We start from the raw sequence: 16,012 nt of genomic DNA, 5'->3' as shown, positions 1-16,012 counted from the left end.
TATTGGCTTCACAAATACTTCTCTATAAACTAAGGAGGCTCTCTCTGTCCTTCCTCATAGCAAGCATGAGGCACAGAGGACTGACTGGTACTCAAATCCAGACAACTGGAAGGAGCTGTGTTAAACTATTCCAGACTTTGCATTCCATTGAGAAGTTCCAATAACCAATCTTAATTGCTCTTGGGACAGAATGTCCTGTGCCCTTCTTTTATGATTCCCCACTCAAAGCCACCATCGAATTGTATATGTTTCTTCAACACTCCTGCACACAATCTCCTCTGAGGGTAACACTGATGGTAGCAAAGGGTAGTTTCTTGCTGATGGGAGAAATGTGCCAATAGCTATGAAGGATTCCTTCATGAAAGTGTGTGTTTATTTAACCAAATCAAGAAGGTAGAAGGAAGAACTCTTAAGACCCACCTTTAATCTCCATAATCATGTCAGATTTGCATAATTTTCTCCTGTCCCATCCCTGGTCCGCTGACCCTACAAACCATGGCCAAGTCGTTTCTTCAGTTTTCAGATAAATTCAGGGTTAGAAAAATGCCAGTAGCCTCTCATTTTTCTAAATCTCTAACAATAAATAAATTTATGAGTTGAGGGAGGATGGCTCATCCTGGGCTCATTCCAATTTGGTGTTCAATGTCAAAATAGTCTATTGTCAAGTAACAGACAGTGCTGTAGCCATGTCTCAAGACTTAACCATCAGTCTGCTGTTTAGAGTAAGACAAGAGGCTCCTTATCACATACATTCCTAGGAGGGAAAATGAAAGCATCCACTAGTGTCATTGTGGGTTGATTTATAAGGTTACCATGCTAGCTGAGGACCAAGGGACTAAAAACCTGGATACAGCAATAGGGAGCCTCAATACCAGGACTGGAAACCCCAGAGACATGAGGACAGGATAGTTGGGGTTTTTTTCCCCTACAAAGTTAAAAAGAAAAAAATGTAAGAGGACCTTGGAATAAAATATTATAAAAATGCTCAATTTAGCCTAAAACAAGTACTGCCTACCTTTTAGGCCAGATGGTTCCTAATATTCTGCATATAACAAACTTATCTGAAAATCAGTCTCCTAATTTTCTTCAATAATTTCTAACACCAGTAACTCTTCTCACCTCATTGTTTTCTTTTATTCTTGTTTTCTCACTTATTTCAGATGATGGAAAATGCCCCCTGAACCCTCACAGGTAAGATGGAAATGTTCTGTGCAAGAACAAATTTTGTTAGTTTGTCTTTCTAATATGCTGTGTCAGGGGAACATGAACAATGCTTCTTCCTCCCTGTAATATATCTTCTGCCATGTCTTTCCTGTCTTGAGAAAAAGCATTCAGGTAATATATGTCAGCTAACCATAGTGTCTTAAGTATCAATACTTAGGGAGTTTCAGGCTCTTGAGTCCCCCTTCTGAGTTGTAGAGTCTTTATTTCTGAGGACTTTCTGTGTGTGGACATTTCTTTACATCACATTTCTTTACCTCACTGATTAAAAACAATAGATAGCCTCATTGTAGTATAAAATAAGAAGTAAAGTGGGAAGTGATTTATCATAGAAACCAAATGCTAAAGCTCGGGTGCTACACTAGTGAATGCTTGGAGGCCACTGAAAGTTTGTAAATTTCAGTAGACTCTCCATGAGCAATGGCTCAGGAAGAGACAGTGGCCTGTCCCCTGGGAAAATACTGTATTAGTTCAATTCACAGGACAATGACTTTCATCTTAAAAGATGAAAAACACACTTAGTATTTTCATATGAGACAATTAAGTTCCAGACCATCTTTAATCCTGAACAGTGCTATTCCAAAGCCATATAGGATCTAAGATCTACAATTTTTTTGTATCTTGGGTTTTTGGACATGTAGCATCCCTGACCTCTGCCCACAATGCCTGTCCGTCCTCTTCATCACCATGAAAATCCAAAAACCATCCCTAGGGGGCAGTACTAACTAACATTCTGTGGAAACCCTTGCTCAAGTATCAGTTATCCAGATTGAGAACTTTGTAACTATTTCTTATCAAGAAGAGGCTGCAACCCCTTATAGGGTAAATCAAGTTTTCTGCACAGAAACCAATAGCAGCAATAGTGTAGGTAGGTCTGGGGATGCGGCTTGGTGGTAGAGCATTTGTTTAGCCTGCATGAGGCCTTGGGTTCCTTTCCCAAGTACCATGAAAAAGTGTGAGTGGAAAGCGCCAGTCAAATTACCCAGACCTCTGAGTGGGACCTTGAAAGTTGCTTTTTCCATTTACTTTTCTTATTAAAATAGAATTCCAGGGCAGGTGGCAATCTGTTGTTTCTAGAGATAGTGTGAGCTGGCTGTTTGGAGGAGTAATGTCATGGTAGATCATCCTTGTGTTTCTCTTCTTCAGCCACCTAGGAACATATGGAGTCTTCACTAATGCTGCGTTTGACCCATCCCCTTGAGGTGAGTTCCCTATGAAGATATTTTTGAAGAAAATAAGACAGTAAGGGAAAGAGAAATGATGTAAAGCTTTAATTTTCTTTATATCATCGTGTACTAACTGTTAAGCATGTGTTAAAATATCAAGCCATGACAGAAACCATATTGGCAACAAGTGTATGTGAGAGTGGATGGCCAATAGAGTTTACCCAAGGATTTCCATTCCTTTCGAGATGAAAGGTTGTAGCAGCACATAACTTGTTCCAGGATGTGTGAGATCCCATTATTGGCAGCCACGTGGTGTCAACAGTGTGGGCTTGCCTCAAAATCCCTTGCGCTACCTAATGGGAAAACTGAAATTGTCTGAAACCATTTTTTTCAAATACTGCAATGAAAAGTCCCCTTTCCTAAGAAAAGCAACGTGCTGGTAGACAGGGTAGAACCTAGAAAGAGACAACTGTCTTGCACATCAGGGGATAGACATGATGAAAGACTACTTTCTCCTTTAAGCATAGTTTAATTTGTTTTCTCTCATTTTCAGAGATCTGGTCTCCTGTCTCCTCCTTGAGTCTCTCAGGATTCTGCATGCAGATGTCAAGTTTCCAGACTTTAACTCCATTTCATTTGCTGCGGTTTTCTTCAAATAATTGGACAGGAATGGAGCAAAGGGACTGTGAACATCCCACCTCTTCACCCACCCCCTCCTGCTCTGCCTCTCACCTTCGTCTAGCACAGCCACAGAAATAGGAGCAAATGTTTCTGCTGTGGTCTGTGGCTTTGACCTTACTTTTACTGAAAACGGGAAGTTAGTCCAAAGCACTGGAGCATCTGACTCACCAGGAGACCAGACTCTGAAGAGCTGAAAATCTGCTTTCTCTTGGATTTGAAGAGTGGCACTCCAAGATGCTGGAGGACAGGAAAACCTCCAGCTTAAGGGAGAGCCTGCCGTAAAGATCTCCTGGGCCTTCAGTGTTTCCTATCTATGAGGTTGTTTATACCTCTGCTGCTGACACTTTTGCAGAAACTTCCAGATGGTACCAGAGGTCATGGAAGACCAAGAACAGAGCCAGGATTCCACATCCTATTGCAGACCTTCCCTCTGCTGAAGCACCCAGAGGCCATTGTTTGAATATGTAATTGGACTCCCCCAAATGCTATGCTCTTCATGTTTTGTTCAGTAAGGTCTATGTATCTCATATTATCTGCCACCAATGTGGTCACAGTTACAGTCATCCAAATGACAGCTAGACCTTCCAATGAGCCAGCAAATATATGTCCTATGTCCCCTGTCCACAGAGAAAAAGCCAGAGGAACAGAAAAGGTCTTCATTGCATTACTGTTCTGCAGGAAAGAACAGACATGTTTTATATGTAATTTAATTCACATATTTAATAAATAAGTCACTGAAAAATGATATATGACTTGTCTCTAATTGATGCAAACATTAGGGAGTTAAACAATGCAGTTAGTTGCCTTGCTGTGGTGTAATGAAATCCAATGATCACCATGTAGACTGGATACACATAAGCAGATAGGCAAGCAAAAAACAGTAAAGCCATCCTTTGAAAAGTTACAGGGATTCTGAAAAAAAAAATGAAAGTAATTTAGGGACTTGTTGCTTTAAATCTATTTTCTCAGATACATTGTCAATAACATCTAATGTGTGTGTGTGAGAGAGAGAGAGAGAGACAGACAGACAGACACTAGGCTAGGTATTATAGGACCTGAGATCTCAACGCTTCAACCCTGTCTCCCATGTCAGAATTTGCATTTTGTTAAAATACTCAGAGGATTCTGACAATGTTGGGAACCCCTGGAATTGTGGGTCAAGAGTGCAAGGTAGTGTTCCTGCTTTTGAATAGATTATAATCTAGCAGTGGATACAAGGGAACCTTGAAAAACTAGATAATCAAAAGGAGTATATAATCTGAATAGATTAAGTTCATAAAAGAGAGACATCAATTTGAACCCAGAATCAGAGATTAAGGCAGAACTCCTGACTTTAAAGAATGGGAGAGCAGAGAGGGAAGAAAATGGATGTGGGCATTCTTTCTAATATAGTTAGATATGCATGTGTCTGTTGATTAATTAATTTTAGTACAGGGCCTCGCTGTGTAGCTTAGGCTGATCTCAATCCTCAAACTCACATTCTCCTGCTTCAGCCCCCTGTGTGCTGGGATTACAGGCATGTGCCATCATGCCTTACTTGAGAAGGGGCATTCTAAATTAACTGAATAATATGAGCAAGGGAACAAAAGGAAGAGTGGGGGGGGGGGAGGATGTCGAGGAGCCAGGGTGGTGCCAGATTACAATTCACTCAATGTGCTGAAAGCACAAAGCGCGGACAGAAACAGAGTTCTGGGGAACTCGGGACAAGTCATTTTGCTGATTCAGATATTATAATTCTCAGTTTCTCCAACAGATAAATAAAATCTAAAACAATATGCATAGGACCCTTCAAAACATGGCACCACAGGACAGCGTAAGTGTAGACAAGAGCATAGGCTGCAGCCGCCTTGGCACTAGGGGACCATACAGTTTACAACATTTTTCCCCCTCACAATAATCGGATTAAGGAAAATTAGAATTGCAGGCTTCAAAAGTACTCCAGAAATAAAAGGTAACTGGCCCAAGACCACACAGCTACCCACAGTCTCAAATGAGTACTCCAAGCCCTGTTCTCTGCTACATCTGAGCTCGTGACAAGCCCTTACCAGGTAGTCTGTGCCTTGGTAGAAGTTACCGAAGCAAGAACGCTAACCTGTTGGTGGACTCGTCCTCTGGCCGATTTCTGTGCCTAGTAACCACACAGGGTCATTTCCCTGAGATCAGAGGACAGGTGTTAGCGAGGCTTGTGGAAACCGGCTGGCTTAAGCCTGAACTTTGACCCTTCCTCCCCGCCCCGCCCCCTGCAGGTTAAGGGTGGATGGGTGAGATTGCTGCTGCTTTGGGATGGGGCAGAGACTCTTGGGCACAGTTCCCGGGCCACAACCTCCAGCGGGGCTGCCCTTTCTTTGTCGTACGTAGTCCCTAGTCTGGTTCCCTAATAAATGCCTCTGGCCACAGGGGGGAGTGACCTCGACAAGCCCATGCCTACAGGAGGCACAGCCAGGGAAGGGAGGTAGAGTGAGCCCACCGCTGCCGCCACAGGGGACAGGGACACTGCTTCCCGCTGCCTCCGAGTCCCCCAGGGAGCCACGACAGCGACAGCGCGCAGCGGGGACAGAGAACTGAGCACTGTGGGCAGTAGCAGTGCGCGGCAGGACAAGGGCCATGCTCCTAGTCTGCCTGCGCCTCTGCTTCCTGGTGGTCCTGAGCACCAGCTGGGCGGGCTGGGGCAGCCACCGGGCCGAGGCAGCGCGGCTAAGGCAGTTTTACGTGGCTGCTCAGGGCATCCTCTGGAACTACCATCCTGAGACCAAAGACCCAAGGTAACTCGGGGTGGAGTCCAGGTGGGCTTCTCCAGGGGAGAAAATCCTCTGTAACTGCAAGTTCGTTTGTTTGTTTGTTTGTTCCAGGGCTGGGGGGGGGGGGGGGCACAGAGACAGAGACACAGAGAGAGACAGAGAGACAGAGACAGACAGAGAGACAGAGACACAGACAGAGACACACACAGACACAGAGACACACAGAGACAGACACAGAGACACACAGAGAAAGACAGATGAGAGAGACAGAGAGAACACAGTTAAAGTCACAGTTAAAATAAAACAATGAAAACAATGGTGGGTGCTAATTTTTCCTCCACTGATAGATAGATAGATAGATAGATAGATAGATAGATAGATAGATAGATAGATAGATAGCTATCATACTGAGGATGTGGAAAATTTCACACAGCCATAGCTAACCTTTCATACACACACACACACACACACACACACACACACACACACACCATACTGTTGGCTCCCACTTTGTTAGTTTAATCTACTGATGAGTTGAAATAACCAGTCTCCCACTCCCTCTTACACCTTCCTGAAAGTCTGGTGCCAGCCTTGTAAGTCTGCTTCAAAAAAAAAAAAAAAAAAAAGGAACTTCTAGTTCTATAACATTCATTCCTTGCAGACACAGGCTCATCTAAAGAGAAAGATGCCCACCGTGTGCTTCATTGTAAGGAGATTTTAGTGACACTCACCTTAATTTTGCTGCCTTCCTATAAATGACTTTCAAAACGTTGGTTCATGGAAAGAGGACACACTTGTATTTTCACCTTTTCTTGACTTATTCCTGGCCACCTTAATGTGGCTTTATTTTTTTTTTTCTTTCTTTCACTTTGAATTGCTTCCTGGAATATGGCTTATCCTGGATATTTTGTCTGCCCTGAATATTACCCATGTTAGTGACCAGGTGAGGTGGCCATTCCAAAGCACATGTAACTAAGAGGTTTAAGTAATATCAAACCTACCTTTGAGTTGTAAAACACGTTTTGCTAGTTGGAAGGTTAAATGAAAGCCTTCCTGAAGCTAACCAAATCATAGATTCTGCTCAGCATTTACAGCTACTGTTTTTTATTTTAAATGGCAAGCCTAGCCTTCTGGTTGACTCATTTTTTTCCTTTTAGTTGACATCAAAGTTTAAGCGATTGTGAAAGATGTGTTCCTCTTTTACAATTGCAAAACCAAAGCAATCAGCCAAAAAATAATGTAATGTTTTGAAAGCAATGTGTAACATTTTAGTATGAATGCATAATAAGCATTTAATTGTTGTTGTTGTTGTTATAACTGGGCTATTTGGGAAGGCATTACAGTCTATCTTGGTATTATGCTAATAAGAAATATCACATTAAAATGATTTCAAGTAATGCATTTAGAGTGATAATCTAAACCACACCCACACTCTTAGGAAACTGCCATTTACTGAACCCTCAAAGAAAATAACATTCTTTCCAGCACCAGTTTTCCTGCTTTGTGGTAGAACACAGATGTGGCTGGTGTGTTCAGCCTGGGGTAGGGCACAGGTAAGTCAGAGAACACAAGGTTAAGGATGAACAAATTCAGATCAAATGTACAACACGAGGACTCTAGGTAACAACAGTGTATTATATGGGCAGGTCTTCCCCTCTAAAGGGAAATGGAAAATGGATAAGCTGTTTGTCTTAGTTAGAGTTCCCATTGCTTTGATGAAACACTTTGACCAAAGGCAAGTTGGGGAGGAAAGGGTTTATTTGGCTTACACTTCAGCATTGCTATTCCTCACTGAAGGAAGTCAGGACAAGAACTCAAACAGGGCAGGATCCTGGAGGCAGGAGTTGATGCAGAGGCCATGGAGGCATGCTGTTTATTAGTTTGCTTCCCCCATGGATTGCTCAGCCTGCTTTCTTTTTTTTTTTTTTTTTTTTTTTTTTGGTTTTTCGAGACAGGGTTTCTCTGTGTAGCTTTGCGCCTTTCCTGGGACTCACTTGGTAGCCCAGGCTGGCCTCGAACTCATAGAGATCCGCCTGGCTCTGCCTCCCGAGTGCTGGGATTAAAGGCGTGCGCCACCACCGCCCGGCCAGCCTGCTTTCTTATAGAACCCAGGACCACCAGCCTAGGGATGGCACCACCCAAAATGGGGCTGGCCCCTCTCCCATTGGTTACTAATTATAAAACGTCGTATAGCTGGATCTCATGGAGGCATTTCCTCAACTGAGGCTCCTTCCTCTCTGATGACTCTAGCTTGTGCCAAGTTGATACACACAACACCAGCCAGCACACTGTTGGTAGGGAAAATTACTAGAGGAAGCTCTTCCTGCGGGGTCTTCATCACTCCTGTGAAATATGGTACTGTAGTTACCAAGATGCAGAACCTCATTTACCCTAGAAATAGAGAATGGAACAGGAGCCACCTGGGTCTAGATAAAGCTGAGGAAATGGTTTAACCCTCCTGGATCTTGGCGGTGCTGTTTATCATCTGCATCTTCATAGGAAGTGACTTAATCTTTTCAGTGCAGATTTTTGGTTTCTTTTCCATACAGATCCCAGAGTTTTGCTCTACTGCTGGCTCCGTTCTCTCAACTAGAAACAGGCTCCAATGAACAGACACCAATTTACCACATTGGTTCAAAACTGTAAAATGAAAGTGGAAAAAATTTAAAATCATATCTGATTAATAGATTGAAACATAGTTCAAATATATAGTTATCAGTGACTTGTATTTTTTGACTTAGACCTAAAGACTGAGTTTGCACATGAGCTTGTCTTCCTTTATATAAAAAAAATTGATTCTGAAAAGCAGAATCAGAGAGAAATTAGACTTACATTATGGAAGACTATCGTTGAAAAGACCAATGATTATTCCATTGATCTCACTTGATATTCCAATCTATAAAATCTTGGACATTGGAAATACAATAAAATACTGTCATTCTACGTTTATAAACAAAATCCGAGTGTGTAGACACCTCCTCTTTTGGAATGGGAATAGATATCACATATGACTTTCAAATTGGTTTTTGTATTTTATTTCTAGTTTGAATTCTATACCTTCCTTCAAGAAAATTGTCTACAGAGAGTATGAGCCATATTTTAAGAAAGAAAAACCACGGTCTAGCATCTCAGGTAAGTTTGAAATATATTTTTTAAAATTATATTTTGTGTTGGGGTTTGAACCTACAGTCTAATGCATGCTAGGGAAAACCTCTAACACTGATCTAACTCCCAGTCTACATTTAAATTTTTATTCGGAGACAAAGTTTCACTAAGTTGGCTACCCAAGCTTTGAACTTGGTCTATAGCCCAGGAAAACTGAATTGTGATTTTTCTGTCTCAGCTTCCCACGTAGCTGAGGTTATAGGTCTGTGCCACCAGACCCAGTTTGTATTTCTTTTAATTTTAAATATAATTTTCATGGATAGTATTATATTCTTTATACTTGAAATACCCACACTGTGAACTGGCCAGATATTTCAGTGGTCAAAGGTACTTGCTGCCAAGCCTGAAGATCCAGGACTCACATGGTAGAACAACTCTCTCAAATTGTCCTTTTAATCTCTACACATGCACCATGATATAAATAAATAAATAAATGTAAAAATATTTAAATATCCACTTAGTTATCTTCTGTTAAAATGCATGATGTTTCTATCAGACACTAGCTATATACCATGTGTGCATGCCCAGATGCAGTGAGAATATGGGGCTCCTTGTTTATACTCTTGAGAAATTTCAGAGACAGTAAAATTTAAAGCAAATAGGGGTTCTTCCTTGAACAGGTCACATGCCCACACAGCCAGCCATGTTTTTAACCTTAGTCAAGGAAGCCACACAAAACGCTTCAGTGTTTGGATGTGTATTTGTTCACCTAACAACCCACAGCTGAGCACCTTCTGTGGGCTTGACATTGAATTAGGCACTGTGAATACAAGAGTTAGACAAAGTGAACTCAGATTGTCCTGGGGCTTGGGATCTGTTTGCATAGGCACAGATGCACTCCAACAGAATGAATTTGTCATTGTTTCTATCCAGCTTCCTACATTCATTAAAAGGAGCTAGGAATGTTTGATCCTTTGCATTTAGCTTTTCTAAAAGCTATGGCATTTGAAAAAAACAACAACTTCTCTTCTATTTTTCTTTGGTGCTTCATTAATCAAAGACTAATTTATCAAGGGCTCTGGGATCTTAACTATAGAAATGTATTTTACAGGAATTACAGGGGAGAACATCTTCCAGTCGGGCCCCTTGCCATCAATTCCCCCATCCTTCCCCCATCCTGGTGATGGTCAGCCATCTTTCCCAGGCTCACCTTGGGCCTCTTCTGCCCATCTATCCCCATCCCCACCCCCTACTCTGCCCTGCCTCATCTGGTTCCCTATATTCTTCAATTCTTCCTCGACTTGAGTCTTTCCTTCAGTAAAAAATCAACAACAAAGTCATTTTCTGGTAAATCTTATCTAGAAAAAGGAAAGCATCTCTCCTTAACCCTCCTGCCCTTTTCCTTTTTCTCCATCCTTCCTCCCAGTTCCCTGCGTGAGAAGTCAATGTCGTTCTCTACGTTCTCTCTTCCTCATCCCTTCCCTAGGCTGCTCCAGTATTGGTGAAATTATTAAGGCCACTCCACGTAGTTAAAAGGAGATTTATTTAATGGCGTAACTTACAAATTAAGGGATAGGTAGGTCGCGGGGTCTGGGGAAGGTGTATCACAGTCCAGCGGTGTTCTCTGGAGCTCTGCTTGGTCCACCTCCACCATCCAGGGTCCCGGAATGGAGCGAGCACTCGCCGATCCAGATCTCGGGTCCCCAGGCGCCTTCCTTGGCCCCGACTTGTAGGCGTGACAGTTGCCGAAGTCTCAATGGGGGTTGGAACTTCCAGATCAAAGCTGGAATGGCTACCCACTACATCTCCCCCTTTTTGTCTAAATAAGAAAGTTCTAACCTAATACAAGACTATATACAAAGGAATGGTTATCAAATATTGTCCAGGATTAATGAGGGATAATGACCTAGATAAGATGGAACTACAACCAATGCAAACAATATCAAGCAAGAAACACATACTAAAATCCAAAGAAGTATAGAACATAGGTAAATGGCACGTTACAAAGATCATTCCAAAAGGTGTCCTATCCTAAAGAACCTGAATCTAATACTTAATACGTTCTATTTACTAAGTTGTGACTATAACTGCTAGTCTTCAATCCCATCAAAGACCTGAGAAGGAATATCCGTCACTGTCAATCCGACCTTTGAGATGGCAGCACCGTCAGTTCTTTCCAGTTCTTTCACCACTTCTAGGCTGCCTGACGTGCTCCCGTTTGGAGCTCTTCACCTTGTTTCCTGCGTGACACTTCCCCTGGCTTTCCTCTGAGTTCCTTTACCATGCCTTCTCAATTTCCCACTTTCTCTTCTTCTCTGAGGTTCCAAACCCAGCCACAACCATGGCTTTTACAGGTGCCTACCCAGAAGCCACTGCACGGATTTCTACCCTATCCTGGCATTAGGACCCTCTCTCTCTTCTGTGTACTCCCAGCATCGTGATCCAATGCTTTCCTTTTAGGGATGCTGTGAAGCTCAGACTGGTTAATGAATACAAAGCACTTGTACTAATGCTCACATATGATAAGCCCTTAATACAAGTTAGCTACATTGTTTGTTGCTGCTGTTGTAGCTATGAATTATGCCTCCATTAGAGCATGCATATCATAGTATGGTGACTATATCAACACAACTATGTTTTTGTTCGTTTTATTTCCTTGTGTATTATAATTTATATATTTATTTGCCTTTAGATAAATACATTTAAGTATTCTTTCCTTTTGATTATCACAACCTAAGAATAGCACATTTGAGGGTCTGGGGATATAAAGGTGGATTCTGAGTTCCAACAGTCAGCTATTAGAGATGACTGATAGTAGAATGTTCTAGCACAGTGACAAAGAAGAACAATACTGAAGGATTTCCAGTCTAATGTTGACAAGAGAGAGAAAGAAAGGGGAATTGGAAAGCCAAACAGTGGGTGTGAATGGGAGTATAAAGATGCATTTTAGAAAAAAACAAAACAAAAACAGAGCACAAGAGGGTTTAGCTCAGCTTAGCTCTCAACCTGTGGGTTGTGACCCTTTGGGGGTTGAATGACCCTTTCTCAGAGTTGCCTAAGACCATCGGAAAATGCAGGTATTTACATTACAATTTATAACAGTAGCAAAATTACAGTTATGAAGTAGCAACGAAAATAATTTTATGGTTGGGGTCACCACAACACAAGGAACTGTATTAAAGGGTGGCAGCATTAGGAAGGTTGAGAACCACTGCTCTAGATAGCCTCAGCCAGATCAGGGAGCCATCTAAAAGCTTTGTCTGGAGGAAAGTAGAGAACCACTAAGATAATTTAAGTGGGAGAAAGATAGACCCAGATTTGCACTTTAATACTGTCTCAATATTGGTCTGTGATTGATTGTGAACAAGTACAATGTCACACATGTATAAAAACACCATAATAAACACCATCACTCCCTATGCTAACTAAAAATTAATAAGAATAAGAAGATCATTCTGTTCACATCTGGAAGATGGATTAGAGAATAGCCAGAAAAAGCAGTAATTTGGTTTTAGTACCAATCCAGGGAAAAGACAGCGGGGAAGCTGAGGTGGAGAAAATTAAATGGATTCCAAAGATACTTAGGAGCTAAAATCAGCTAAACAGGTGGCTAATTGGATGAAAACAGGAGAAGGGGATTATAATTGACTTCAAGTTTTCTGGGTTGAATAGTAGAATGGATAATGTACCATTCAGTAAGAGAGAAAATTTAAGGGAAAAAAAAAGGAACCTTGTTTGTAAGGATAATGAGGTCAGACTCGGAGTCTGAGGTATCTGTAGAATATCTACCCAGTGTTATCAAAGGAGCAGATGGGTATGAGTCTTGCTTTTAGGAGGGAGGACTGAAGCAGATAGATACAAATATGCAGGAGACATCACAATCAGTTTATAAATGAAGCGCTGAGGGAGCATCCAAGGAAAATGTAATGAGAAGAGGAGGCTGCCACAGAGCTCAGAGGGGCAACAGAGGCCAGCAGATAAGCCGAGAAAGCCATGTCCACCGAAGAGCTTGAGAAAGTCTTCCTAGAGAGGGCAGAGGGGGTTGATTCCCCGGAGGCAGAGTCAAATGGCACCAAAAGCAATGACTACTAATAGAGGGAGCAGTAAAGCTGAGCTTCTGCTGTAGTGGCGGTAGGGGTGAGAACTCATGGTGGGGACTTGAGGAGTGGGTGGCCGGTGGGGAAATGGAAACAGAAGGCAAGCAGGATTTTCCTTGAAATGCACCTCTGACTTGGAAGGAGGCAGGAGCATTCTGGAGATGAATGGGAGGCTCAAGGATATTGTGGAGCACCACAGGAATCTAATATTTATTAATTCAGTAGAAATACCTGGGGAATAATTGATGAGTCTAAACACAGAAGAAGCAGGAAGTGCTGGTATTAAAAGCTATTCCTAGTTCAGCCCAAAAGGCTGCTGCCTCACTGTGAGTCCTGGGGTGGGGCATTAAGGTCACCTATAAAATGGCTTTTGTGGTTGTGGGCAGGATCACCTTCCTCTGCTGCAGAATCCATTTTCATAGTCCAGTGCAGAGCTTACCATGTTCAATAGATTCATAGAACTATTTAACTTGTGAGTAAATGGGGACGTATTCACTAGGCCAAGGAGAGAAAGCAAGTGTTCAAAGCTGAATACTCTGGGGCTTTTGCCAGGTCCACCAAATATTGATGTCATTGCTAGGCAATGCATTGTACTGAATGCATAGTTAACAGAAAGGGCCATGACCAGACTGGAGACTCTTGAACTGACAGGAGGCACCAACCCTGTTTCAAGAAGGAGACCATTGTGACAGACATCCTCCCAGATGAAGGCCTTCTGTAGTGGGCTCCTGGTAGAGCCTTGTTGGTCAGAAGTAGACCTTAAGAGGGGGTGGGAACAGCCAGGATCATATATAAGCCCTTTCACATTAAACATTAGCTTTCCCTCAACATCTGTGTATCACAGAACATACTCAATGTGGGGGAACTGAGGGACTGTAGCATCTGGTTTTTGCAGCTCCTTCTTAAACTTCCAATTCTGCTTAACTCTGACCCCCTGAATGGTAGGAATGCCATTGCGTTCATCATTAGATCCCAAGGATACAGAACTGATGAGAAAGGAAAGCCTCTGATCCGGCTGAGATCTGGATTTGAATGCTAGTTAGCACTGACCGGATCTAGCCCTGTGTTATTTGTACCTTTGCTGTGTTTCCTTTTCCAAACACTTGGTGGGTGTGGTTCCAGCTGAGCCATGAACAAGTCATAGTTCTTCACCTCTGCGGCAGCGGGAGTCCAAAATAGTGTACTGAATTGAAAGCAGAAGCTAGTCATTTGGGTTATGGCCTGAAGGTGACTTTCTGGTGAGGTTTGTGGACACCTAGACAGTTGGAGAGGCCAGATGTGGTTTCAGGAATCCAACTTGTACTTCAGAGTTTTGAGTCTCCACATTTTTCTATGAAATCCTTGTCCCCAGGTGAGCTGCAATTGCTACCTACAGGCTGTCTTTGTATGTTGTTATTCTTTGTTCATCATTCTTTTGTGGATCTGATGAGCTCATCTACTGCAATCTTTCCAATTCTTCAACTGCACGAGATTGGCTACATGCTATGCAGTCTTCTCTAAGCCCCAAGGTGCATTACTCCTTCCCTCAACCTTCCTTCTCTCCCATCAAAGCATCAGTGGGAAAGGGCTTGGACTATGTGGCTGAAAGAGGAGGAAATCCTCAGCCTTGAGTCTGCTACATGCGCTAAAGTATTTGAGCTGCAGTTATGAAAACATCCTTTAGCTGTCCCTTAATTATAAAGAAGCAGGAAAGGAGGTTGAATAAACACCCCATACTGTCAAAATGCCCATTGAAGTATGAGGTCTTACTGGGTCCAGTAACCTAGGAAAGTTTTTCTTGGCAGCTAGTATTTGTAGCCATTTGACACCAACAAACAAGTAACCATGCAAGAGAAACATGACAGCAAAGTACCGTGCCCACTGTGACGGTACTGTCAGTAAGTACTGGGCTGTTTGCAGCCTGGGCAGGTGGTGCTTTCATAATAAGTCAGGATGAAAGGGAAAGGGAACATTCAGAAGACAGGGTCAGCCAATGAGGCAGACGAAGTCAGGAACCAGAAAGAGGAATCCATCTGGACTAGTCTAGGAAGGCTAGAGTCTTAACTGTTCCAGAGAAAGAATTAAGGAAAGAGTTTTCTTGGGAGCTCCAAGACCTAGATTCTGGTCTCAGCAATGCCAGGGAGCCAGTGACCGATCTTGGGCAAGCCAACTCTCTTCCTCCACACACACACTCCCGAGGTTTTGTTAACCATCTCCAAAATGAGACATGAAGAATGTGTCCTCCATGATCCTGTCCAGAGCAAACAGAAATACAAATAAAACAGCTCCTGGCATAAAAACAGCATAAATTCCAAGAAAGGGGCTTCAAAAAATAGAACAGGACAAGAGCGGCCAGAAAGACAGGAGCAAAGGAGGAGACCTAGATAACAGTGGCCACAAAGATAGGGGCAAAGGAGGCAGGAACTAGATAACAGTGGCCACAGATAAGGGGTAAAGGGGGCGGGGATAGGACAAGAGTGAGCAGATAGATGGGAACAGAGCACGGAAGGCGGAACCTCTGTTGAGCTGTGACAAATTACCACACATTCAGTGCCTTGGAAAAGCATGAATCAGCCAGATGTCCTGGCACACATCTATAATTCCAGCATCAGGAGAGGAGGCCAGGACAATAAGATCACGAGTATGACAAGGCCAGCTTAGGCTACATGGCAAGACCCTGCCTCAAAATATGGATCAATTTTTTCTTCTTCTGTTACAGTTACAGTTCTGGATGTGTAGGGGATTAAAGTCAGGCTCACTAGGTTTAAAAAGAGGAGTTGGCAGAGCTCTGTCTCTCCTGAAGACTCTAGAAAAGTCACTTTCTTGCTTTTTCCATTAACTAGAGCTGCCTGGGTTTATTGACGTTTTCCCCTTCCTTCATCTTCATAGTTAGTGGAGTGGTATCTTCTAATTTCCCTCTCAAGCTTCTCTTGTAACCCTTTAATGGTACCCTGTGACTCCATAAGACCTATCTGGTAGCCCAGGAAAATCTCTGACTCCCACAATTAACCATTAATTTAATCAT

At 42.6% G+C, this 16,012-nt stretch overlaps 2 protein-coding genes across 2 annotated transcripts in view; both read left to right on the top strand.

Annotated features, from left to right (window-relative positions):
- Selp (selectin P) overlaps positions 1 to 2,422 on the top strand; it is a 33,982-nt gene extending 31,560 nt beyond the window's left edge. Inside the window, exons 14-15 of the mRNA XM_059280725.1 lie at positions 1,161 to 1,191; positions 2,368 to 2,422. Of these exons, the coding sequence (XP_059136708.1) occupies positions 1,161 to 1,191; positions 2,368 to 2,422 (86 nt within the window). The remainder of the gene's footprint in view (positions 1 to 1,160; positions 1,192 to 2,367) is intronic.
- Positions 2,423 to 5,561: 3,139 nt separating this feature from the next.
- Positions 5,562 to 16,012, top strand: part of F5 (coagulation factor V) — a 69,313-nt gene continuing 58,862 nt past the window's right edge. The window contains exons 1-2 of the mRNA XM_059280942.1: positions 5,562 to 5,830; positions 8,850 to 8,938. Coding sequence (XP_059136925.1) covers positions 5,673 to 5,830; positions 8,850 to 8,938 — 247 coding nt within the window. The 5' untranslated portion in view covers positions 5,562 to 5,672. The remainder of the gene's footprint in view (positions 5,831 to 8,849; positions 8,939 to 16,012) is intronic.

This window comes from Peromyscus eremicus, chromosome 15, assembly GCF_949786415.1.
Source record: "Peromyscus eremicus chromosome 15, PerEre_H2_v1, whole genome shotgun sequence".
In the NCBI taxonomy this organism is placed as follows: domain Eukaryota; kingdom Metazoa; phylum Chordata; class Mammalia; order Rodentia; family Cricetidae; genus Peromyscus; species Peromyscus eremicus.
Note: the sequence above shows the minus strand (reverse complement) of the source record. Positions and strands in the feature narration are given on the sequence as shown.